This window comes from Gorilla gorilla, chromosome 18 (assembly GCF_029281585.2).
Source record: "Gorilla gorilla gorilla isolate KB3781 chromosome 18, NHGRI_mGorGor1-v2.1_pri, whole genome shotgun sequence".
NCBI lineage: Eukaryota > Metazoa > Chordata > Mammalia > Primates > Hominidae > Gorilla > Gorilla gorilla.
In genome coordinates, this window is record NC_073242.2 from 35,191,813 (window position 1) to 35,217,102 (window position 25,290).

Here is a 25,290-nt window from a genome sequence, read left to right on the forward strand (position 1 = left end):
CTAAAAATACAAAAATCAGCAGGGCATGGTGCCACGTGCCTGTAATCCCGGCTACTCGGGAGGCTGAGGCAAGAGAATCGCTTGAACCTGAGAGGTGGAGGTTGTAGTGAGCTGTGATCATGCCACTGCACTCCAGCCTGGGCAACAGAGCAGGACTCCGTCTCAAAAAAAAAAAAAAAAAAAAAGAAAGAAAAGAAAAAGAAATTGGTTACTGAGATCTACAGAATGCTGTACTTTTTTTTTTCAGTGAGTCAAGCGTTTAGAGGTCTCTAGTGAGAAGATTGTCATGTCAGCATGTTCAAGGTGATGAGCATCAGCTAGGATGATCGAGGTTGTTTGCAACAACCTCAGTGGAGAGTGGATAGTGTGGAGAAGCTCTGTGTTAAATGCTACACAGATAACACCATTGGGGACCTTAAGAAGCTGATTACAGCCCAGACTAGGGCTGTAACAAGAACAACCCTTTCAGGAACAAGACTCCTGAATAAGTGGTATACAATTTTTAAGGACCACATATCTTTGGGGCACTATAAAATCCAGCAGAAGATGAAGCTGGAGGTCTTTTTGTTTGTTTGTGTTGTTTTGTTTTGAGACGGAGTCTCGCCCTCTTGCCCAGGCTGGAGTGCAGGGATGCTATCTCAGCTCATTGCAACCTCCACCTCCCAGGTTCAAGCGATTCTCCTGCCTCAGCCTCCTGAGTAGCTGGGATTACAGGTGCTTCCACCATGCCCAGCTGATTTTTGTATTTTTAGTAGAGACAGGGTTTCACCATGTTGGCCAGGCTGGTCTCAAATTCCTGACCTCAGGTAATCTGCCCACCTCGGCCTTTCAAAGTGCTGGGATTACAGGCATGAGCCACCGCGCCTGGCCAAAACTGGAGCTTTATTATCAATAGATTGGAATTCTTTCCCCCTCCCACCTTTCTCTCCCACCCTCACCCCCCACACTGGTATACATGCTTGTTTTTAAAAACTCACGGTAATAAAAACTTAGATGTCAGGAAAAAAAAGAGTTTAATCATGAAACCAAGGAAGTTTCTACCATTAAGCTCCCAACAGTAACCTAGAGAAATATATCTAACATAAAGAGTTTCCACAGTTAGAGGACAAAAAGCTGTATCGGCAACTGAAAAATACAGTCATCCTAAAGAGATCTGACACATCATCTATTCCGACAAAAGATTTTTAAAGTGGCACTGCTCGAGTCGAAATGGTTAATTACCTAGCAGAAATTGATTTCTCTATCTCCGTAGCACTCAAAGCAGCTGGCAGGCTCTTGCAATAGTCATTCGTTTTCGTGGTGACAAGAATGGTTGCGCCTTCCTCCATAGCTGGGAGTGGAAAGCAATGGTCAGAGTCGACCTTCTGTTTGCTCTTGATGCAGTCTTCACAGGTGCATTCTTCCACCGTGTACTCGAGGCCTCTCGGAAGAATAATTTCATCACCAGTCCTGCTCTTTTCCAGGTCAATGTTAGCCATGCCCAGGAGACCTGATCCTAATTATGTAGAAACGGAAACATTAACCCAAACTTCACAGAGAATGTGGTCATGAGAGTCTTAGCAGTACACATCGGGACTCAAAGCAATGTGAGAGAGATTTTTTCATTTTTTAGAGGTGGGGTCTTACTATGTTGCCCAGGCTGCATTCAAACTCCTGGGCTCAAGCAATCCTCCCACATTAGCCTACAGAGCAGTCGGGACTACAGCTCCATGCCACCACACCCAGCTTGAAACAGATCTTTTCAGTAAAAAAGAATGAGTATGTGCTGGGCCCTGTGGCTCACGCCTGTAATCCCAGCACTTTGGGAAGCTGAGGCGGGCAGATCACTTGTGGTCAGGAGCTTGAGACCATCCTGGCCAACATGATGAAACCCTGTCTCTACCAAAAAGTACAAAAATTAGTCGGAGGTGGTGGCACATACCTATAGTCCCAGTTACTCAGGAGGCTGAGATGGGAGAATCGTTTGAACCCAAGAGGCAGAGGCTGCAGTGAGTTGAGATCACGCCACTGCACTCCAGCCTGGGCCACACAGCGAGACTCCATCTCTAAATAAATAAATAAATAAATAAATAAATAAATGCAGAAATAGGGCAATGGCTGTACGTGCTTGGGAATCCAATCATGAGCAAAGGTGCTGCAGAAGTATTTTTATCTTAAGAGGCACTTAAGTAGAACATTCATTTTTCTGGGACTGGTTCTCTATTGCTTAAAAATAATTATTTTTTAGATGATTCCTCAAATAATTCAGGAGCAACTGGTTATTCATTTCTAACATTTTTCAGTAGTAAAATGTTCACTCAAGCAAAGAACACCTATATTTGTATAGAAACATGACCATAGATCTTGACAAATATGCTTTTCCTGACAGTAGCAGACCTGGCTAGGAGTTTCTGATAATGTGGCATTTAATCGATGTGCTAACTTTAGTCAAAGAGACTGATGTTTCCCAAGAAAGCCTTAGTACTTTCAATAGAGTAATTAACAATGGAAGAATCCTGGAGAAGACTGACATTGTAGAAAATCTGCCAAGGTGTCAAAATCAGAATGAAGATGGCTCACCTCTACCAAGTTCATTTAATGTAACAATGTTCTAACACATTCGAAAGGGCTGTAACGAAGTGAAATAGTCAACGCTAAAAAAAGAAAAGGAACTGAAACTCACAATAGCCATCCCCTGGAAATAGATTTCAAAGATTCACCATCAAACCAACCTGTGTTTTTAAACTCGTCCTTTAATGGTTCAGAGCTTATCTTCCTTAGCAAAAACATTAGCACGAAAACTGCCAAAGAAATTATTAAGCTCAGTCCCAAACAGGTCCAGAGAATCGCATTCGTTCCTTTCACTGAATTGGTCACACCTTTATGAAAAGAACGTCAGACAGATAATGAGCTGATAACATAATATTCACATACTTTATTGTTATTATTTATTTATTTATTTTGAGACAAAGTCTTGCTCTGTTGCCCAGACTGGAGTGCAGTGGCGCGATCTCGGCTCACTGCAACCTCCACCTCCCAAGTTCAAGCGATTCTCCTGCCTCAGCCTCCCGAGTAGCTGGGATTACAGACCTGTGCCACCACGCCCAGCTAATTTTTTGTATTTTTAGTAGAGACGGGGTTTCACCAGGTTGGCCAGGCTGGTCTCAAACTGCCAACCTCAGGTGATTCACCCACTTCAGCCTCCCAAAGTGCTGGGATTACAGGTGTGAGCCATCCACCACAACCGGCTGTCATACTTTATTATTTTGCTAAAATAATGAATTATGGATTGTTTTGATAGCAAAATAATAAAGTATGGATTTTTCCATTCAATCACCTTAATTAATGAACATTGACTTTTAAATTCTAAATATCGCTTAATTAGAAGAGCTGATTTTTAAAAAAAATCTATGTTGCTAATAGTGCTGAATCATATCAAGTTCAGTTCCAAATAATTACTTTGTTTCCATAAACATTAAAATCATTCCCTTGCTTCCTTTCTCTTTTTGATTCAAGAAAACTCACCATCCTGCCCATTATGTTGATTCTCTGAATAAGCAGTCCATATAGACAGAATAGTTCACACCAATGAATAATCGTTCAAGCAATATTACTTACTTGCATTACAATAACGCTGACATGTTAGAGGAGGAGTATTAGAAGAACATCGAAGTTGACAAGGTATGCAAGCATGCAACAAACTGTCAAAATATTCATTTTGGGAGCACTGCCCAGCCATCTGCAACATGATCACAAAAAGAAAACAAGGGAGCTACAGAAAGAACAGCCTGGAGGGACAAGTAATATCTCTACAAGAATTCCAGAGCAAATGCAGCAAGAGCAGCTAGAATGTTGAGAACAATGAACTTCGCCTGCTTCGTGGGTTCTTACGGGGGCCGTCTGTGTCTTCGCGGCAGCTAAGGATTTGAATACCACATCTAATTCAAGTTTCTAAGTTTGAGTCTTGGATGGGGTAAGAGACAAGGTGTAAATATCAGGGCATATCACATCTGAAACAGAAACTGCTTATTTATAGAAGAAATTTCTCAGCCAGGTGACAGTTGCAAGATGCAGACAAGCCCACGGCATCAAGCCGAATGTTCAGTAACAGTTTCTGGAACATCTGTTAATAAGCTGTACTGTGTGAGAGGTGCCAGGGAGATAGACAAGACAAGGTCTGTGCTGTGCCCCTTAAGATCTTAACATTGAGGCCAGGTGCAGGGGTTCACACCTGTAATCCCAGGACTTTGGGAGGCAAAAGGCAAAAGGATTGCTTGAGCCCAGGAGTTCAAAATCAGCCTGGGCAACATGGCGAAACCCTGACTTTACAAAAAACATTTTAAAAAGTAGTTGGGTGTAAGCTGGGCACTGTGGCTCACTCCTGTAATCCCAGCACTTTGGGAGGCCGAGGCAGGTGGATCACTTGAGGTCAGGAGTTCCAGAACAGCCTGGCCAACATGGTGAAACCCCATCTCTACTAAAAATACAAAAATTAGTCAGGCATGATGGCAGGCACCTATGATCCCAGCTACTCAGGAGGCTGAGGCAGGGAGACGTGCTTGAACCCGGGAGGCGGAGTTTGCAGTAAGCCAAGATCAGGCCACTGCACTCCAGCCTGGGTGGCAAAGCAAGACTCTATCTCAAAAAAAAAAAAAAAAAAAAAATTCTACAGGAAGATCAGAGGTGATGCACTAAGGAAGACTCACAATGCCACTGACAGAAAAAGAGACATTTAGGGTAAGAGCTCGTGGAAAGAGGGCTGAAAGGAAGATAGGTTTGGGGTATTATAATAATAATACAATAATCTATGTTCCATTGTTGAAGATTTAGAAATACAGATGAGCAGATAAAAAACCATTTTAAAAATCCACAGTCCAAGCATCCAGAAGTAATCACCGCTAACACCTGGTGTATCCCAGAAGTTGCAAACAGACCTGCCGATGCGATGTCTTTTGTTTCACCGATCCCTGAATTCTAGATAGATACATTTATATAGTGCATTTTTCTGTTTACATAAATGGATCACTTGAATTTGCCTTTTTTTTTTTTTTTTTTTTTTTGACAGGGTCTCACTCTGTCTCCCAGGCTGAGTGCAGTGGCACGATCACAGCTCACTGCAGCCTCCACCTGCTGGGTTCAGGTGATCTTCCCACCTCAGCCTTCCAAGTAGCTGGGACTACAGACATGCGCCAGCATGCCTGGTAAGTTTTGTATTTTTTGTAGAGATGGGTTTTTGCCATGTTGCCCAGGTTGCTCTCAAACACTTGGGGTCAAGTGATCACCCACCTCGACCTCCCAAAGCGCTGGGATTACAGGTGTGAGCCACTAAGCCCAGCTTGAATTTGCTTTTAACCATACTGAGTGAAATACCCATACAGAGACGTCCAGATGTTTGTCAAAAATGCAGGACTCAATTAAAATTTGAGGAAATGGCAAACTCCTAATTCAGTATAGTGATTATCTCTGAGGTAAGTGGTGGGGAAGAAGGGGAGCACAAAAGAGGCTTCACCTGTGTTTATTATATTTTCTTTATTAAGCTGAGTGGTGGATACATTGATATTTGTTTTCCTTTTGTTGTATTTGTCTTATTCTTTACACTTTCTTAAGGCCCAAGGAGTGTGCCAAGGAAACCTGCCATCCCTTCTACTTTATTTCATCCTCCAAGCACCCCAACCTTTAAAAACTTATTCTTTTTTTTTTTTTTTTTTTTTTGAGCTGGAGTTTCACTCTTATTGCCCAGGCTGGAGTGCAATGGCGCGATCTCGGCTCACTGCAACCTCCACCTCCCAGGTTCAAGCGATTCTCTGGCCTCAGCCTCCTGAGTAGCTGGGATGACAGGTGCACGCCACCACGCCCGGCTAATTTTTCTATTTTTGGTAGAGACGGGGTTTCACCATGTTGGTCAGGCTGGTTTCAAACTCCTGACCTCAGGTGTCCCACCGGCCTTGGCCTCTCAAACTGCTGGGATTACAGGCATGAGCCACCTAGCCTGGATGATTTTTTATTTATTTGTTTGTTTGTTTGTTTGTTTTGAGATGGAGTCTCCCTCTGTTGCCAGGCTGGGGTACAGTAGTGCGATCTGCAACCTCTGCCTCCCGGATTCAAGCGATTCTCCTGCCTCAGCTTCCGGAATAGCTGGGATTACAGGCATGCGCCACCATGCCCAGCTAATATTTGTATTTTTAGTACAGACAGGGTTTCACCATATTGGGCAGAATGGTCTCAGTCTCCTGACCTCGTGATCCACCTGCCTTGGCCTCCCAAAGTGCTGAGATTACAGGTGTGAGCCACCGTGCCCAGCCACTGATAATTCTTGTTTTTAAAATTCATATTATTAAAAAATAAGTATTCAAACAGTGCCAAAGATTTTTCAATGAAAAGTAAGTCTTTTTCCTACCCTGGATTTCCCCTCTCTTGCCAGAGGCAGTAATTACTGTCAGTCTTCCTCTTTTTTTTTTTTTTTTTTTGAGACAGAATCTTGCTCTGTCACCCAGGCTGGAGTGCAGGGGCGCTATCTCAGCTCACTGCAAGCTCCGACTCCCAGGTTCATGCCATTCTCCCGCCTCAGCCTCCAGAGTAGCTGGGACTACAGGCACCCGCCACTATGTCTGGCTAATTTTGTTTTTGTATTTTTAGTAGAGATGGGGTTTCACCATCTTAGCCAGGATGGTCTCGATCTCCTGACCTCATGATCTGGGATTACAGGCGTGCGCCACCATGCCCAGCTAATATTTGTATTTTTAGTAGAGACAGGGTTTCACCATGTTGGGCAGAATGGTCTCAATTCTGGTCAGAATGGTCAGAATGGTCATGACCTCGTGATCGACCCGCCTCGGCCTCCCAAAGTGCTGGGATTACAGGTGTAAGCCACCGCGCCCAGCCTTTTTTTTTTTTTTTTTTAAGACAGGGTGTTGCTCTATTGCCCAGGCTGGAGTGCAGTGGCACCATCAGGCCTCACTGCAGCCTCCACCTTCTGGGCTTAAGCGATCCTCCCACCTCAGCCTCCTGAGTAGCTAGGACTACGCACATGGCACCATGCCCAGCTAATTTTTGTATTTTTTGTAGAGATGAGATTTCATCATGTTGCCCAGGCTGGTCCTGAACTCCTGGGCTCAAGTGATCTTCCCGCCTCAGCCTCCCAAAGTACTGAGATTACATGTGTAAGCCACAGTGCCCAGCCACTGTCAGTCTTCTGTCTTTCCAAATAGAGCCTCTGTTTATGTCTGTCTATTCAGACCCTACCTATTTTATTTGTATCCACCCAGGAGGCAGATAGAGCATATTATACAACTGCTCATACCTTTTTTTTTTTTTTTTTTTTTGAAACAGGGTCTCACTCTGTCACCCAGGCTGGAGTGTGGTGGCAAAATTTCAGCTCACTGCAACCTCCGTCTCCCAGGTTCAAGCCATTCTCTTGCCTCAGCCTCCCTAGTAGCTGGGATTACAGGTGCGTGCCTCCAGGCCTGGCTAATTTTTGTATTTTTAGTAGAGACGGGGTTTCAGTATGTTGGCCAGGCTGGTCTCGAACTCCTGACCTCAAGTGATCCGCCCGCCTCGGCCTCCCAAAGTGCTAGGATTATAGGCGTGAGCCACTGCGCCTGGCCTCTTTTTGTATTTTTAAAATAGTACATAATAAATGCTAAAATCATGAAAATAAAATGCAGAAATTTAAAAAAATACTTTTTTTTTTTAATGCAGGACTTGAGCCTAGGAAAGATTTTGAACTTAGATATTGATCAAAACCTCAAATTCCTCTGGGGTCCAGGTGGTGAGGTAAGTGGGAGAGGCTGCCTAGGCAGGACAGGGAGAAGCTGAAGCAGCTGGCCCAGGAGGCTCCACTCCCTCAGCCTCTGCCAGATTGCTGACCTTTGGAAGACAGGCAAAGGAGACAGGACAAACATGATTAGAGAAATAGGGAGAGAACAAAAATTATCTCCCAGGCTGGGTGCAGTGGCTCACACCTGTAATCCCAGCACTTTGGGAGGCTGAAGCAGGTGGATCACCTGAAGTCAGGAGTTTCAGGCCAATCTGGCCAACATGGTGAAACCCAGTCTCTACTAAAAATACAAAAATTAGCCAAGCGTGGTGGCGTGCATAATCCCAGCTACTTGGGAGGCTGAGGCAGGAGGATCGTTTGAACCTGGGAGGCAGAGGTTGCAGTGAGCCAAGATTGCGCCACTGCACTGCAGTCTGGGCTACGGAGTGAGACCGTGTCTCAAAAAAAAAAAAGAAAAGAAAGAAAAAAAAATCTCCCATAACAGTCAAGCAAGGAGAGATTTTAGCCTGAGTTAGGGAGTGGAGTCAAATTCTACAGGAAGATCAGGGGCGATGCACTAAAGAAGCAGGTCATTGATGGCCTTTGAGTGTGTCCCTGATGCAAGCCAGATGGTAGATATTTAAGGAGTGGTGAGGAAGAGGAGGCAGCCAATAGGAGCCATGCCTGAGGCCAGGCGCCATGGCTCATGCCTGTAATCCCAGCACTTTGGGAGGCTGAGGAGGGCGGATAACCTGAGGTCAGGAGTTCAAGACCAGCCTGGCCAACATGGTGAAACCCCGTCTCCACCAAAAATACAAAAAATTAGCTGGGCATGGTGGCGCACACCTGTAATCCTAGCTACTTGGGAGCCTGAGGCAGGGCAATTGCTTGAACCTGGGAGGCAGAGGTTGCAGTGAGCTGAGATCATGCCACTGCACACTCCAGCCTGGGCGACAGAGGGAGACTCTGTCTCAAAAAAAAAAAAAAAAAAAAAAAGGGAACCATACCTGGGAAGCCAGAAGCCAGGGGAAGAAAGCTTTGCTAACTCTTTGGAAAGAAAACACTATTGTGTCTGACAGATATACTTGCTCAGGTACTTAAAATCTCAGGTACAATGTAGTTTACTGTGGCATCACATCTATTCATAAGAGCCCAGAGCAACAGAACTGTTCGTCACTGGGAGCCTCACAATGGAAGACTATGGCCATCAGAAAGAATGAGACAGATGTGTTCTCATATGAAAGATAAATCACCAAGTGAAAAACACAAAGTACAGACTGGACACGGTGGCTCACACCTGTAATGCCAGCATTTTGGTAGGCTGAGGTAGAAGGATCACTTGAGCCCAGTAGTTCGAGACAGCCTGGGAAACCCTATCTCTACAAATAATTTAAAAATTAGCCAGGTGTGGTAGTGCGTGCTTGTGGTCAGTAGCAGCACCTTTGTGGTTATATTAGCCCCACCTGGATGATCCAAGACAGTCTCCTCATCTCAAGCAATTCACAGATTCTGAGGATAGGCCATGGACATTCTTGTGGGGGCTGTTTTTCAGCTGACCACAGAGGCATTTGATCCCCTAGGAGCCGAACCCATGTGTGAGCCACATGTCATCTCCCCAGGAACCAAAATAGTGTAGCTCAACTGCCCTCTGTTGAGTGAATGAATTAGCTGGGTGTGGCATACACCTGTAATCCCAGCTACTCGGGAGGCCAAGGCAGGAGAATCGCTTGAACCCGGGAGGTGGAGGTTGCAGTGAGCCAAGATCACGTCACTGCACTCCAGCTTGGACAAGAATGAAACTCCGTCTAAAAAAAAAAAAATTAATAAAAATGAATACATATATAAATGTATTGAGTATCTATTATGGGCCAGACAAGGATAAAAGTACTCACAAATCCATATTGTGTAGGGAGTGGGGGATGGAGGGGGTAGCAATTTGCTTTAACTAATTTTTATTGAGCCCTAAGTGCCGACTGCTAGCTCATCCCCACCAAAAGCCCTAGGAAACAGATCCTGTAATCACTACCATCTAACATACAGGCACATCAGAATCAACTGCAGGCATTTCCAAGTTATGCAAGTGCCATCTTCCCCTTCCTCAGATAGTCCCTGCTGAAAATCAGTGTACAAGTAAACTAAGCTCTGACGGACATACAGTTATGATGTACTGCGTATCTTAAGGCAGGAAAATGACGGGTGTGGTGGGCTTCCTCACCACTCTCAAGTGTATCACTAACTGTAACAGCTTTTCAAAACAAAACAGTGCTTACACCTGACCACTTAGTTCCTGGCACCAACTATTAGATTTACAATACAGATGGCTCCTCAACTTACAATGGATTGTAAGTTGCAAATGGGTTGGGCATGGTGGCTCACACCTGTAGTCCTAAACCTCTGGGAGTCCAAGGTGGGAGGATGGCAAGAGTTTGAGACCAGCCTGGGCAACATGGCAAAACCCCACCTGTACCAAAAAAAGAAAAAAAACAAAAAACAAAAAACTGTCGGGAGTGGCGGCATGCGCCTGCAGTCCCAGCTGCTCGGGGGGCTCAGCCTGGGAGGGTCAAGGTTGCAATGAGTCCTGACTACACCACTGCACTCCAGCCTGGGCAAGAGAGTGACACCCTGTCTCAAAAAATAAAAATAAAACCGATATATTTCTACCCTATCTTCACACATACACAGTAAACCTTTACTTGTTCATTCTACTCTGGTCTTATTCATGACTCACATAACATCCAGATTTTACTGGCTACTAATGAGCCTGGGCTTAGAATTTTCCGAGGTTGAAACTGTTCATGGCTAGGAAATAGATGATTAGGGTGTAATTTCTCACATCCTGCATGGTTCACAGCTGCTAGTAAAGGAAGTTAGAACCCTCTCAAGGAATGAAATTACAGTTTCAAATTTTCCAGTGTTATCTCTATGTTTAGAAACACACCTTTATTAACTATTTAAAAATGGAACAATTTTTTCTAAGTGGGAAAGCTTCCAGGGTTTACCACTGAGTGCAAATGCCATGCCCCAAATTACAAGGAAAAACTAAGTTTGAGACCAGCCTGGGCAACATGGTGAAACCCCATCTCCACACACACACACACACAAAAATATATATATATATATATAAATTAGGCTGGACATGGTGGCTCATGCTTGTAGTCCCAGCTACTCAGGAAACTGAGGCAGGAGAATCGCTTGAGCCCAGGTAGCAGAGGTCGCAGTGAGCCAAGATTGCACCACTGCACTCTAGCCTGGGTGAAAGAGTGAGACCCTGTCTCAAAAAAAAAGAGGAAAAACTAGGCTGGGCACGGTGGCTCACATCTGTAATCCCAGCACTTTTGGAGGTGGAGGCGGGCGGATCACCTGAGGTCGGGAGTTTGAGACCAGTCTGACTAATATGAGGAAACCCCAACTCTACTAAAAACACAAAAATTTGCCGGGCACAGTGTCTTGTGCCTGTAATCCCAGCTACTTGGGAGGCTGAGGCAGGAGGCTACCCGGGAGGCAGAGGTTGCAGTGAGCTGAGATTGCACCATCGCACTCCAGCCTGGGCAACAAGAGCGAAACTCCATCTTAAAAAAAAAAAAGCCAGGCACGGTGGCTCATGCCTATAATCCCAGCACTTTGGGAGGCCGAGGCGGGTGGATCACAAGGTCAGGAGATCGAGACCATCCTGGCTAACATGGTGAAACCCCGTCTCTACTAAAAATACAAAAAATTAGCCGGGCTTGGTGGCGGGCACCTGTAATCCCAGCTACTCGGGAGGCCGAGGCAGGAGAATGGCATGAACCCGGGAGGCGGAGCTGGCAGTGAGCCGAGATCGCACCACTGCACTCCAGCCTGGGTGACACGACTCTGTCTCAAAAACAGACAGAGCAGGACTCTGTCTCAAAAAAAAAAAAAAAAAAAAAGAGGCAAAACTAATAGTATAATTTATAATAAAGGAAGATTAATGAGTTGGCTGTGATACTTGGTACATTACCACAAATTTTAAAACATGAAGTGAAGACTTTACCAGAGAACAGCAGAACACCAGTACTGCCTGTGATAGAGATGATAAACTGGAACTGGATCTTTTTTTTTTTTTTTTTTTAGAGACGGAGTCTCGCTCTGTCGCCCAGGTTGGAGTGCACTATCGCAGTCTCGGCTCACTGCAACCTCCGCCTCCTGGGTTCAAGCGATTCTCCTGCTTTAAGTCCCGAGTAGCTGGGACTATAGGCGTGTGCCACCACACCCAGCTAATTTTTGTAGTTTTAGTAGAGACGGGGGTTTCACGATGTTGCCAGGCTGGTCTCAAACTCCTGACCTCATGTGATCTGCCTGCCTCAGCCTCCCAAAGTCCCGGGATTACAGTCATGAGCCACCACACCTGGCCTTAAATTTTTTATAGAGATGGGGTTTCAATAGGTTCCCCAGACTGGTCTCCAACTCCTGAGCTCAAGCAATCCACCCACCTCAGCCTCCCAAAGTGCTGGGATTACACGTGTGAGCCACCGCGCCCGGCTTCCAAGACATTTTAATCACCCCAAAAGGAAACCCGTATTCATTTAGCAGTTACTGCCCATACTCTCTCCTAGCTTCTGGCAGCCATCAGTATGTCTGTTTTCTGTCTCTGTGGATTTACCTCTTCTGAATACTTCATATCAATGGAATCATAGAATATGTGGTGTTTGTGTTGCTTCACCATAATCAAATTTTAACTATCAATCCAGTTTCAGGCCAGGCACGGTGGCTCATGACTATAATCCCAGCACTTTGGGAGGCTGAGGCAGGCGGAGCACATGAGGTCAGGAGTTTGAGACCAGCCTGGCCAACATGGTGAAACCCTGTCTCTACTAAAATACAAGAATTAGCCAGGGTGATGACAGGTGCCTATAATCCCAGCTACTCAGGAGGCTGAGCCAGGAGAATCTGGCAATCTTGAACCTGCGAGGCGGAGGTCGCAGTGAGCCGAGATTGCACCACCGCACTCCAGCCTGGGCATAACAGTGAGACTCTGTCTCAAAAAAATTAAATAAAATAAAAATTAGCTGGGTGTGGTGGCACATGTCTGTAGTGCCAGCTACTTGGGAGGCTGAGGTGGGAGGATCACTTGAACCCGGGAGGTGGAGGGAGGCTGCAGTGAACCAAGATCGCACCACTGCACTCCAACCTGGACCACGGTGTGACACCCTGTCTCCAAAAAAAAACGAAATGTTTTAGAACTACGTAGAATTGCTGGTTGTACAACACAGTGTGAATGTACTAAATGCCACTGAATTGTTCACTTTAAAATGGTTTTATTTATTTGTTTGTTAATTGTTTATCAAGACCAACTATTAGCCCACATATTCATGTGTCATAGTTCAGGAACACGAGTCAGTGACAAACTTCTAGGTAATTCAACCTGAAGAAATTCTTTATATTCCAAGATTACTTTAAACTGAAAGATACCAGCCTTCCTCATCTGCTCAAAATCTCGTAATTTCTGCAGAAATCTGCATATGCCTTCTTTCTTGGTTCACCCACACCAAACTCATACAAAGCTGCAACCCCCAGGGACACCATGAATGCTCCAAACATATGAAATCGCAGACGCTTGGCCAGAAGGCCACACATCTGAGGTTTTGGCAACACTTCGGGAGCCATGGTAGTTACTGTCCTTGATATGTACGCCAACCTCAACATCAACATCATTCCTGACTCATTTTATTTTATTTTATTTTATTTATTTATTTTGAGTCTTGCTCTGTTGCCAGGCTGGAGTGCAGTGGTGCAATCTCGGCTCACTGCAACCTCCGACTCCTGGGTTCAAGCGATTCCCCTGCCTCAGCCTCCCGAGTAGCTGGGACTACAGGCGCGCGCCACCACGCCTGGGTAATTTTTTGTATTTTTAGTAGAGATGGGGTTTCACCATGTTGGCCAGGATGGTCTCGATCTCCTGACCTTGTGATCCGCCCGCCTTGGCCTCCTAAAGTGCTGGGATTACAAGCGTGAGCCACTGCGCCCAGCCAGTTTTATGTTATGTGGATTTTGCTTCAATTTTTTAAAAGAGTGTACAATTTTTTTTTAAAGCGATGATCATGGGTCAAAGGACTTGAATATGGAGAACCCTACTTGGCCAGCATATCCACACAGCATACGTCAGTCAAGGCCACAGACATCATGGCAGGTAAAAAAAAAAAAGCTACGTTTTGATTCAAGTTACATGTTTTAAACACAAATGTTTGGCTAAGTCTTAAAAAGTGCTTGATGCATGTATTTCATAAATCAGCAATTTAAATTCATACTGCTTTAGATACAAAACTAATCTTCAAGCTGGGTGTAGTGGCTCATGCCTGTAAAACCAACACTCTGGGCAGCAAGGCAGGAGGATCACTTGAGGCCAGGAGTTTGAGACCAGCCCGGGAAACACAAGGAGACTTCGTCCTTACAAAAAATTTAAAAATCAGCCGGGTATAGTGGCACAGGCCTGTAGTCCCACGCAGGAGAATCACTGGAACCTGGGAGGTGGAGGCTGCAGTGAGCGGTGATCACACCACTGCACTCCAGCCTGGGTGACAGAGTAAGACCCTGTATCAAACAATAACAACAAAACACAGGCATCCTGAGTGAAACTGTAGTTTTGTTAGCCAAATGGGTGTTCATTAAAGAAAAATACAACTTCGGAGCTGTCACAGAAGTGTCTCACATTGCATGAAAGTAAGAAATATGTGTGACAAAATTCTGTCCAAGTTTCTGTAGTGATGGAAATGTTTTATATCTGTGCTGTGACATGATAGTCACCAGCCACATGTGGTTATTAAGCACTGGAAACATGGCTATTATGACTGAGGAATTGAATTTTAAATTTAATTTTAATAAATTTAAATAGCCACATGTGGTTCTCGATTACACTTTGGATAACAGTTCTAGCTCAAGGATTCTCCTTAATTGTAGTACACACTTGCCTACCCAATCTCCCATTTCTATCCCATTCCCTGTCCATCCCCTACCCTGAAGGGCTAATGATCACTCCCCCAGGACATGACACCTCTTTTTTTAAATTAGAGGCACACATGGGGACCGGGTGCAGTGGCTCACACCTGCACCTGTAATCCCAGCACTTTGGGAGGCCAAGGCGGGCAGATAACTTGAGGTCAGGAACTTGAGACCAGCCTGGCCAACGTGGTGAAACCCCGTCTCTACTAAAAAATTAAAAATTAGCCGGGTCTGCTGGCACACACCTGTAATCCCAGCTACTCAGGAGGCTGTGGTGGGAGAATGGCTTGAACCGGGGAGGTGGAGGTTGCAGTGAGCTGAGATCACTGAGTCACTGCACTCCAGCCTGGGCGACAAGAGCGAGACTCTGTCTCAAAAATAAGTAAGTAAATAAATAAATAAATTATAGGTACACATGTATCTTAGTTCTTGTTCCCTAGATTATAGACTTCCAGAATGAACTGTGGGTGGATGACTTTTTTCTCTACTTCAGTAGTCTCAACAAGTTGGCATGATGTATTGTATAGAATAAATACACAATCAATTTTTACTGAATTACTGTGTTTTCCTTTGATTTTCACACTGGTTCCTTCCAGTCACATCACTTCATTTTTTCACTTTTCTTTTTTCTCTTTGAAATGGAGTCTCACTCTGTCGCCCAGGCTGGAGTGCAGTGGCACAATCTGGGCTCACTGCAACCTCCACCTCCTGGGTTCAGGCATGAGCCACCACACCTGGCCTCACTTCCCTTTTCTGACCAGGACCCCTAGCCTCCATCTGTACATTCATTGCATTTCCATTAGGGCTCAAGAGAGTGAAAACAATTTTAAATGTGCCAACTTTCTAAGAAGGGGTTAGGGAAACACTACACTCAGGAGATGTTGGGCCAGCTGTGGTGGTTCCTGCCTATAAACCCAGCACTTTGGGAGGCCAAGCTAAGAGGGTTGCTTGAGGCCAAGAGTTCAAGACCAGCCAGGGCAACACAGTGATGCTCTGTCTCTACAACAAAAAAAAATGTAAAAATGAGCCAGGCGTGGAGGCATACAACTGTAGTCCCAGCTATTTAGGAGGCTGAGGCAGAAGAATCACTTAAGCCCAGGAGGTTGAGGCCACAGTGAGCTATGATTGTGCCACTGAACTCCAGCCTGGGCAACAATGTGAGACCCTGTCTCAAAAAACAAAATTAAAGAAAGAAAATTTTAAATTAACTATGTGGTTCATACTATATTCCCATTGGATTATGCCAGGGTGGTAACGATAAAAAAGCAAGATTCATTTAACTCAGAAAGAAAATTAGGCTAAGATAATAAATCCAGCAGTCAACAAGTCTTAATAATAGGCACTTATCTGGTAAGATCACATGAGACAATATTTCTTGAATTTTTTTAATGTAAATCCCTCCAACAACAAAGAACGATCCCATCTCTGAACAAAAATTTGCAAGCTGAGGTTTTTTTTTTTTTCCCATAGACAATACTGAAAAACAGTAAAAGCAAACACCAGAAAGAAGTCTACAGAACACATAAAACAATGTGGATGGTTTTGCCTTAATTACCTAACACTCTAAAAATAAAAAGGCTCGGTACAGACAGTGGTGAACAGAGCTGTTTTAAAGTATTTTACATCAACACTTGCTAAAATGTAAAAAGAAGTAATTTCAAAATATTGCTTTAAATCAGAGCACTGCCTACTTATGACAAATGTCATTCTGCTACTACTGAGACAGAACACAGAGAAATGCCATGGTCCAAGCTCACAGGTCCAGTTTCTGGAGAGTCTCAGTCTACTTTAATACAAAATCACAAGGAAAGCACTAGCAGTCACTACTAGAATAAACTTTGAAATGACCTCGATTCCAAGCCTCACTCTTCTCATGGATATGACTGACCTAAGTTATTTAGTTTTACTGAGCCTTTATTTTCTCATCTGTAAAATGGTTCAACAGTACCTAACCTCAAGAGAATGTTGTGAAGACTAAATAACTGATAAGGGGTGGTAAATGCTCAATAAATTTATTACAGCAAGCACTTCAAAGCCCCAAAATAATTTCAAAAACCTTTAAGAATGAAACATTAGGCAAATGCCAGGGCCACTCTCAGAAAACTACACGCTAGTTGTAGTAATTAGCTCCAGGCATGCCCTTCCCGCCCCCTGTTATTAAACAGCATGATGTGGCAGATCAAGCACTAAACTAGCAGGTGGCAAATCTGCATTCTAGACTCAATGGTGTCATTAACTCTGTGAGTGACCTTAGGCATTTACTTAGCATTTCTAAGGCTCCAGTTCCTTTATCTGAAAATGAAGAGGCTGTACAACTGCTAGGGTCGTATCCAGCGCTAACATTCTTGGATGCGCTAACATTCTAAGAACCTCTTTATTCGGACACAAAAGCAATGCCACATTATCAACCTGATCAGACTTTGCACAGAGTAACTAAAATTCCATTATGTTTTTCAAACAACCCTGAAAGACAGTCTTATGAGCTACATCCTAACTACTTCAAAAACAATTTGAGGCCAGGCGCGGTGGCTCACACATGTAATCCCAGCACTTTGGGAGGCTGAAGCGGGCAGATCACTTGAGGTCAGGAGTTCGAGACCAGCCTGGCCAGCATGGCAAAGCCCCGTCTCTACTAAAAATACAAAAATTAGCCGGGGATGGTGGTGCACACATGTAATCCCAGCTACCTGGGAGGCTGAGGCAGGAGAATCGCTTGAACCAGGAAGGCAGAGGTTGCAGTGAGCCAAGATCGTGCCAGTGCACTCCAGCCTGGGCGACATAGAGAGATTCATCTCAAAAACAAAAAAGAAACAAAACACCATTTAAATAACATTTAAAATACACAAACCAAAACCATTTCAGATACCCTCAAAAAAGTACAAAAATAACAGAAACGGCCGGGTGCGGTGGCTCACACCTGTAATCCCAGCACTTTGGGAGGCCGAGGTGGGTGGCTCACTTGAGGTCAGTAGCCACCAAGACCATCCTGGCCAACATGGTGAAACCCTGTCTCTACTAAAAATACAAAAATTAGCCAGGCATGGCGGTGTCATCCCAGCTACTCAGGAGACTGAGGCAGGAGAATCGCTTGAACCCGGGAGGTGGAGGTTGCAGTGAGCCGAGATCACGCCATTGCACTGCAGCCGGGGCAACAAAGGGAGACTCCATGTCAAAAAAAAAAAATAACCGAAACATTTTTCTGCTACCAAAATTAACCACCTAAAGGCAATGGACAAGTAGTATGGTAACATACTGGAGTTCTACAGAAATATTCAACCAGGAAATTACCCAGTGACATTCTGTAGAATGCGCTTTTTTTTTTTTCAAGTGAAGCGACATACAATTACCTAGTGGGAATGTGGTTTGGAAGTGAGTGTCACCACTGTTAGGTCAGGTGCTCGGGAAAGCCTTATTAAGTGTTCTTCTCTCTTTGAAAGCAGAATTATGATGGGAAACTGGTTCAACTTAGAGTACTGTAACAACTAGGTTTCCTTAGAACAAAGCCATTTACGAAGGAGCCATATAAATCTACAGCCTCGGCTCACTTTGTTAAACTCTACTGAAAACAAGGCAGGAACTTCTAAGCCTTGAAATGAATCAACAATCAACAGCTAAAAACTGTCAGTTTTCTTGATTGTTCTGAGGACCTCAGATCCTTCAACTAGTAGCCAAATTCTTGTCTCCCGAAGATATTTTAAAACCAAGGGTAGAATGATGAAATTCTAAACATGCCCCAATAGACACACTAGCCAGACTCATAGTAACTGAACTCACTGCTGTTTAATACGAAATAGACAAGTACTGTAAAAAGATAACCAGTGCTCTACCTTCAGCACTCTCGACAAACTTAAAAATACAAAACTTGGCCAGGCACAGTGGCTCTCGCCTGTAATCCCAGCATTTTGGGAGGCTGAGACGGGTGGATCACTTGAGGTCAAGAGTTCGAGACCAGCCTGGGCAACATGGTGAAACCTCATCTCTACTAAAAATACAAAAATTAGCTGGGCGTGGTGGCGGGCACCTGTAATCTCAGCTACTTGGGAAGCTGAGGCAGAACAATCGCTTGAACCTGGGGAGGCAGAGGTTACGGTGAGCCGAGTTAGGGCCACTGCACTCCAGCCTGTGACAGAGCGAAACTCCATCTCAAAAAACAAAAACAAACCAAAAAACTTAGCCAGGTGTCGTGGTGGGTGCCTATAGTCCTAGCTACTCAGGAGGCTGAGGTGAAAGATCACTTGAGCCCAGGGATTTGAAGTTACGATGAGCTATAATCACACCATTATACTCCAGCTTGGGTGACAAAGTAAGATCCGGTCTCTAAAAAATAATAAGTAAAAAGTTTTTTAAAATACACACAACCTTGGTGATCAGGCTTTGGCTGCAACTCTGGCCCAGGAGGCCAGAAAAAAAAATACACACAAGGCATTCGCAAAGAACAGTGAGCAGATAATAGATAAATCTTTAGTTTTATGAGAGTGACAAGACTGAGAGGTTTTACGTAAGGGATTGCTGTTCTCGGCTTTGAAAGCCTTCTCTACACTCTCTGCAGGGCTCACTTACCACACTGTGACTTCCACTAGAGTACACTGGGCATCTGATCCCTTTCTAGATTCCTTCAGGACCACAGTTTATTCATCTTGGTGTTATTTCAAGTGCCTAGCATAGCATCTTACATTCAGTGGACTGGTAAACGTTTGTTAATGAGTCGCTAGTACATATATCTGAGCAAAACCAGAAATTCACATTTCTGGAAAAAAATTCCATTCCAATACTGCTAACTCAACCCAGAAGGTTATCAAATCTCTTTTTCATTCCTTTCTCTTCAACCAGAAAGAAAAGACTATCTGAACACTTTCAGACATTTCTTCCCCAGCAAACCAAAGCAAGCAAATCAAGGCTTAAACTTTGTCGTCTACATTACTTCCTTAACTTGTTCAAACTGAAATTGCTGTCTTTTCACGCTGTGCAACTTCAGAAAAGGTAAAAAATAAAGAAGAGAAGAATGCAATAAGATATGTACTGACAGCACTACGTAATACCTGCTCCAAAGAGGGTTTTTATACCAGTCAAAAATTCTAACAGTTTAAACAACTGCTCAACTTGGCACAGCATAGCCCTAGATGATGCCTTCGCTTCTTCCCTAAATCCTCAGTCTCAAGCCATTCATACGTGTGAAACCATGAAACAAGAGGCAAACAGGTCAGCCATGGCAGGAGAAGTGACGAAAGGCAGTGTTTACTACTGTGATACTCCAGGGATACTGTGGGGCCTCTCCTCTACCCCATCTGCTGTCCCACTGAAGCCTAAAAACACCTTTATACGAGCACTGTTCTTGCAGGCACTTCAGTCTCAAAAACACATTCTCAAATACAGAATCTTACCTATTATCTACCTCAACAGATAGAATTTAACATATTAATAAAGTGTAAGGGCCTTTCTGGATTAAACAACCATTACTTTGATTTGGAATCCTCTCTACTCTGGTGGCCCTGAAGAGGTCACTTCTGAGATGTTCCAGCTTAAAACTGAGAATATTGTAAAAAGCATCTGCCAAGTGGTGATGGTTGCATAACCTTACAAATATATTAAAAGCCACTGAACTGTATGTACACTTTACTTTTCTTTTTGGACAGTGTCTCATTTGGTCACCCAGGCTGAGTGCAATGGTGCCATCATAGCTCACTGCAGCCTCCAGCTCCTGGGCTCAAGAGATCCTCCCACCTCAACCTCCCAAGTAGCTGGGACTACAGGTTTGTGCCACCACACCCAGCTTTTTTTTTTTTTTTTTTTTTTGAGACAGAGTGTCAATGTCGCCCAGGCTAGAGTGCAGTGGTGTGATCTCGGCTCACTGCAACCTCCGCCTCCCAGGTTCAAGTGATTCTCCTACCTCAGCCTCCCAAGTAGCTGGGACTATGGGCGCGCACCACCATGCCTGGCTAATTTTTATATTTTTAATAGAGACAGGTTTCGCCACGTTGGCCAGGCTGGTCTCGAACTCCTGACCTCAGGTGATCCGTCCACCTCGGCCTCCCAAAGTGCTGGGATTACAGGCATGAGCCACTGCACCCAGCTGTAGTTTTGTTTTTTTTTGTTTTTTTTTTTTTTTTTGTGGAGACAGGGTCTCAGTCTCACTATGTTTTATGGAGGCCTCAGGCAATCCTCTCACCTCAGCCTCCCAGAGTGTTGGGTTTATAAGTGTGAGCCAATGCGCCCAGCTTGTACAGTTGAAAAGGGTGAATTTTACAGTGTGTAAGTTAAATCTCAATCATTTAAAAAAAAAAAAAAGGCCAGGCGCGGTGGCTCACACCTGCAATCCCAGCACTTTGGGAGGCCAAGGCGGGCACATCACCTGAGGTCAGGAGTTCAAGACCAGCCTAGCCAACATGGTGAAACCCCATCCCTGCAAAAACACACACACACAAAATAGCTGGGCATGATGGCAGGTGCCTGTAATCCCAGCTACTCGGGAGGCTGAGGCAGGAGAATTGCTTGAACCTGGGAGGAGGAGGTTGTAGTCAGCCGAGATCGTGCCATTGCACTCCAGCCTGGGCAACAGAGCAAGACTCCGTCTCAAAAAAAAAAAAAAAAAACAAACCTCGTCCTCCAATAAATAAGGCATTCAGCAAATACTGAACACTACAAAACAGAATGTTTCTCTTTAAAATTCAAGTTCCACAATACAATCTGCTAAGTTTTGGAGACAGTGCCTCCTCCAAGAAAGTACTGAGGGCTGCTGGTTTTATTCCATGCTTGTTTCTTAATGGCAGTGAGTTCTGAGAAGCATTAAAGGTGGGATGATGCAAAGAACACCACATCATTACTTTAGAAGCTCTGGCTGTTCTAAAAAGTTCAAGTAACCCTAAAATTACTAAACCAGTTTCTTATCTAACAATAAAAAAAACTAGGTGCAAATTGCAACTTAAATACATCCTATCAGATAAAATGCTTGTTCTAATATACATTAAGCCTTGTCTTCTATATTTTTATTCATTTGGGGACCTCACTTTTTAAGGAGAATCTCTTGGCCAATTTACTTGGCTCTAGAGAACTGTGCTTAAATGAATTACACTTAATTACACTTAAATGAGTTCCACTTAATTATTTCTTAAGGAACCTATATTCTTTAGTTTTCAAAGAGATCCAAGGTCAATACTGAATCCCAAGGTCTGACTCTCCAGGCTCCTTCAACAGCTTTCCCGGCATGCAGTTTAAAAACACACCCACCACAAATTTCGGCTATGGCTTAACTGAAGAACAAAACATGCTAGCCCTATTGTCCACTTCCTCGCTATCAAAAAAACCTTGCAAACTTTTTGGTTCCCCCTTTGTAAGTTCCAATCCAGGTGTTATTTCCTATTTATCCCCCTGCTTTTTATAAGCACTGATTGTTCTCCGATGCTGGCTTTTTATGGACTTAATAGTCTGGAACATGCAATCCAACAGTCTCAATATAACCCTGGACCTCAATTTAGAAAATCAGTTCTTTTCCAAATAGACATCCTATATAGGACAATTTTTTAAAACCATTAACTGGCATTTTGGTACAAGCAATTGGTAAAGTCAGTAACACCAAAATAGTTTTTTGATTACAAACAAGAAAGCTGACCATGCTGTACGGATTCTCTTACTGACAGCTACTTCCCTACAGGTTTTCGTATCTCCAATTTCTAGCACTGTCAAAGAGAAAAAGATTAGGTGTAACTACAAATTAGCAACTATCAGGAAGAGAGAAAGCCTGCATAAGAGGTAATACCTAGTCACCAACAGTGACCATTCTAGACCAAGGTTGGTTATCCCCGGATGACTCGCTGGACAGGCTGTAAATGGAGTCCTGAGTCTAGTCAGAGTGGTGCTGGTGGCTCCACAGAAAGGAGGAAGAGCCAAGAAAGAAAATGGCTGGATAAACAGAATCTGCAAAGTAAGGTAGGGAATGGGCACTTTTAGGAGCTGAGAAGTGAATTAGGTTAGGCAGTCAAAATGGCTTGATGTAAGTCAAGAATTACAAGCTAAGCTTCCTTATTCAAGAGGAAAACATTGTTTAGGGCCGTACCACCCTGAAAGTGCTCGATCTCCTCAAAAGAAAACATCAACCACCCACACAAATAAATGCCACTGTCAACAAAACCACCAAATCAACCGTGTTGACGTACATACGTCATCAGAGTGTTTCTCCAGACACTATCCTTTTACCACGAAAGAGCACACGGTGACAAAAGTTTCTGTAGAAACCAAACTCCTGGAGCACTTTTATAATGTCCACTTATCTAAGAACCACCACAATACAGAACTTTAAAGAGAGAAATCAACAATATGTTCTCACTTAAAATGCGCTGGATGTCATGACCCACCCCACTAACGTCCTGGCTAAATGATGAAAGGACGTTCAGCCTTTTCCTTCCTTTTTCATTTTCTCTTTAAGGAAACACTGATAGTTCCTAAAATAAGCAGCATTAGGAAGAGAATACTTAAGTTCACTCATTTGACATTCCCACAAAATCAGTACCTGAAAGCAAGCTACCTACCACAAAATAAGCACCATTATGAGAATACATAAGTTCACTCATTGGATATTCCTACAACGTCAGCACCTGCAAGCATGCTACCTACGACTTAAGCAACCCCTAAGTACGGGAAGATGTTTAAAAACCAAAGTTAACTCGAAATTTTATGGATTAGAAAATGTATGTCTACTAGCTATGGTCAGAAAGACACGTGAGAACTATTAAATTATAACAAATGCTCAAGTGTCTGAAGAAATAGACTGAATTACTGATGCACGAACACAGTGAGTTATTCCAAGCAATCTGAATAAGGTCAACGATTTTACAGCAATGAAAATTCTCTAAACGTGTCGCTGACAAAGGATAAAAGTGTAAGCTTCACTTTAAAAAGACACAAATCAATATAGTGTCCTATCACACATTAAGTGAGGAATCCTAACTTCGTGGCACTTTGTAAACTTTAGAAGCGTACACAATGCTAAGGGTAAAACAGATCTTGGTATTGATAGCCAAGTTTCTGTCCGATCACAAGGCTGCAATGCATCTTGGGATTCCTTCAGGACGGTTGGGGGCCACGGATAGTTCAAACCGTAATTACAGTTTCAATAGTAGAAAACGCAGCAGAAGACGCTCTCTCGGCTGGGCCTAAGGTGAAAGGAAAACTCGGCCGTTTGTCCTCCCCAACTCCTGGGATCTCTAAACGCCCACCCAAATGACTCCTGGCTCCATCTGTCCTCATTCTGCGCCTCGTGGCAGGGATCCGCCGCGGCCCCCACTCCGTCCCATACGGTTCCCATCTCAAGGGGGTAACTGCGGACTCCACAGCAGGGCAGGGGCGCGGAGGGGCGGCACTCGGGTCCGGGTCTTTGGGCGCGCTGCCCGCTGTCCGCTCCCCGCCCGGCCACCGCCGCGGGCCGCCCCGCGAAGGCCGGCTCCCGGGCTCGGGGCGCCCCACCCAGGCAGACGGCGCCACTGTCAGCGCCCCACGTGCCGACCCGGCCCCAGGGCCGCGCGCCCCCGGACCGCACCCCTATGCCATGTGGGCTCCGGCACCCGGCCTGACTTCCTCCCGCGTCCCCGGGGCTGCCCCGCGTCCCGGGCCTTTACCCGCAGGACCTCCCGCGCCGCTGCCGGCTCCGTGGTTATTGGCGGCGCCGCCAGCTGGGGGTGGCGGCGCTGCCGGGCCCCGCAGGAAGGACGGCACGAACTCGGCGGCGTGGACGTTGGGCACGAAGGGCTTGGCGTTGACGTTGAGTTGCCGGCTGAAGGCCGCGCTGAGGTTCTCCCGCTGGGCCTCGGCCGCCGCCGCCAGGGAGCCGCCGCCGCCGCCGCACGGGCCCGGCCCGGGGGCTTCCATGTCCGCCTGGTCCCAGCAGTCAGGCGCCGAGTCGCTGCTGCTGCCGCCGCTGCTGCTCCCGCCGCCGCCGCCGCCGCCACTGCCCGGATCCATGATCGGGGGGGGCCGTGTGTGTGGTGGACAGAGAGCGGGAAATGGAGGCAGGGGCGCCCGGCCGGGGAGGAGTGGGCAACGCTGACCGAGGGAAGGCGGCGGGGCAGAAGGGCAGGGAGCTAGCGACAAAGATCCCGGCGTCGCCGCGGCAGCAGCTCCAGTCCCGACTCCACACTCGCGACGACGACAGAGGCGGCGGCGGCGGCTCAACCCTCCTCCTCGTGTGTGTGAGCGGATCTCCTCCCACCCAACCACCTCCGACGGCCTCACAGCCAACCCCACGCCCGGCGCGGATTGACCCCTCGCCGCCACCCGTACCTTCGCCTCGCGAGTTCTCTGTTCTGGCCGCCCCCGTTTCCGGCTATTTAGCGCGGCGGGAGGTGGAACTACAAGTTCCGGCAGCGCCCGCGCTACCCCGCTGCGGTTTTCCCGGGGGCCGACGGGAGTCGAAGTTCAGGGACAGGGCGCAACCGGAAGCGGCTCCGGCTCCCGGCAGGCAACGCGAGGAGGCGGAGGTCTGGTGGCCGCTCCGCGGCCCCACCTGTCACCTGGTGGGGGGGGGGGGGGGGCAGCGGCAGGCACTGGTTGGTGCAGCTCTGGGCTGGGCCGAAGACCGAGAGTATTTTCGCCCATAGGAGGGGTCCACT

At 45.5% G+C, this 25,290-nt stretch overlaps 2 protein-coding genes and 1 pseudogene across 7 annotated transcripts in view; all 3 read right to left on the bottom strand.

The window, feature by feature from the left end:
- Window positions 1–24,643, bottom strand: part of SNX29 (sorting nexin 29) — a 630,208-nt gene extending 605,565 nt beyond the window's left edge. For all 5 annotated transcript variants that reach the window (XM_063699638.1, XM_063699637.1, XM_031003143.3 and 2 more), the window contains exon 1: window positions 24,301–24,643. In XM_063699638.1, coding sequence (XP_063555708.1) covers window positions 24,301–24,643 — 343 coding nt within the window. The remainder of the gene's footprint in view (window positions 1–24,300) is intronic.
- On the bottom strand, window positions 997–23,947 carry TNFRSF17 (TNF receptor superfamily member 17). Of its 2 annotated transcripts, none has more exons than XM_055365897.2 (3): window positions 23,902–23,947; window positions 2,712–2,858; window positions 997–1,495 (listed from the first exon to the last, which is right to left on the bottom strand). In XM_055365897.2, exons 1-3 carry the CDS (start codon window positions 23,930–23,932, stop codon window positions 1,218–1,220), a joined length of 456 nt encoding a protein of 151 aa, XP_055221872.1. In that variant the 5' UTR covers window positions 23,933–23,947; the 3' UTR covers window positions 997–1,217. The 2 variants fall into 2 exon arrangements, with proteins under 2 accessions (XP_055221872.1, XP_004057277.1); XM_004057229.4 differs by lacking the exon at window positions 23,902–23,947 and adding an exon at window positions 3,598–3,727.
- LOC129527640 (cytochrome c oxidase subunit 6C-like) lies at window positions 5,664–24,383 on the bottom strand (annotated as a pseudogene).
- Window positions 24,644–25,290: the final 647 nt, after the last annotated feature.

What these genes read in the sequence shown, in the direction of transcription:
- TNFRSF17 (XM_004057229.4), bottom strand. Translation starts at nt 3,727, where the DNA reads ATGTTGCAGATGGCTGGGCAGTGCTCCCAAAATGAATATTTTGACAGT. An exon ending in TCAGCGTTATTGTAATGCAA is followed by an intron (nt 2,859 to 3,597) that starts GTAAGTAATATT and finishes CTTTTCATAAAG; the next exon opens with GTGTGACCAATTCAGTGAAA. An exon ending in GGACGAGTTTAAAAACACAG is followed by an intron (nt 1,496 to 2,711) that starts GTTGGTTTGATG and finishes CTACATAATTAG; the next exon opens with GATCAGGTCTCCTGGGCATG.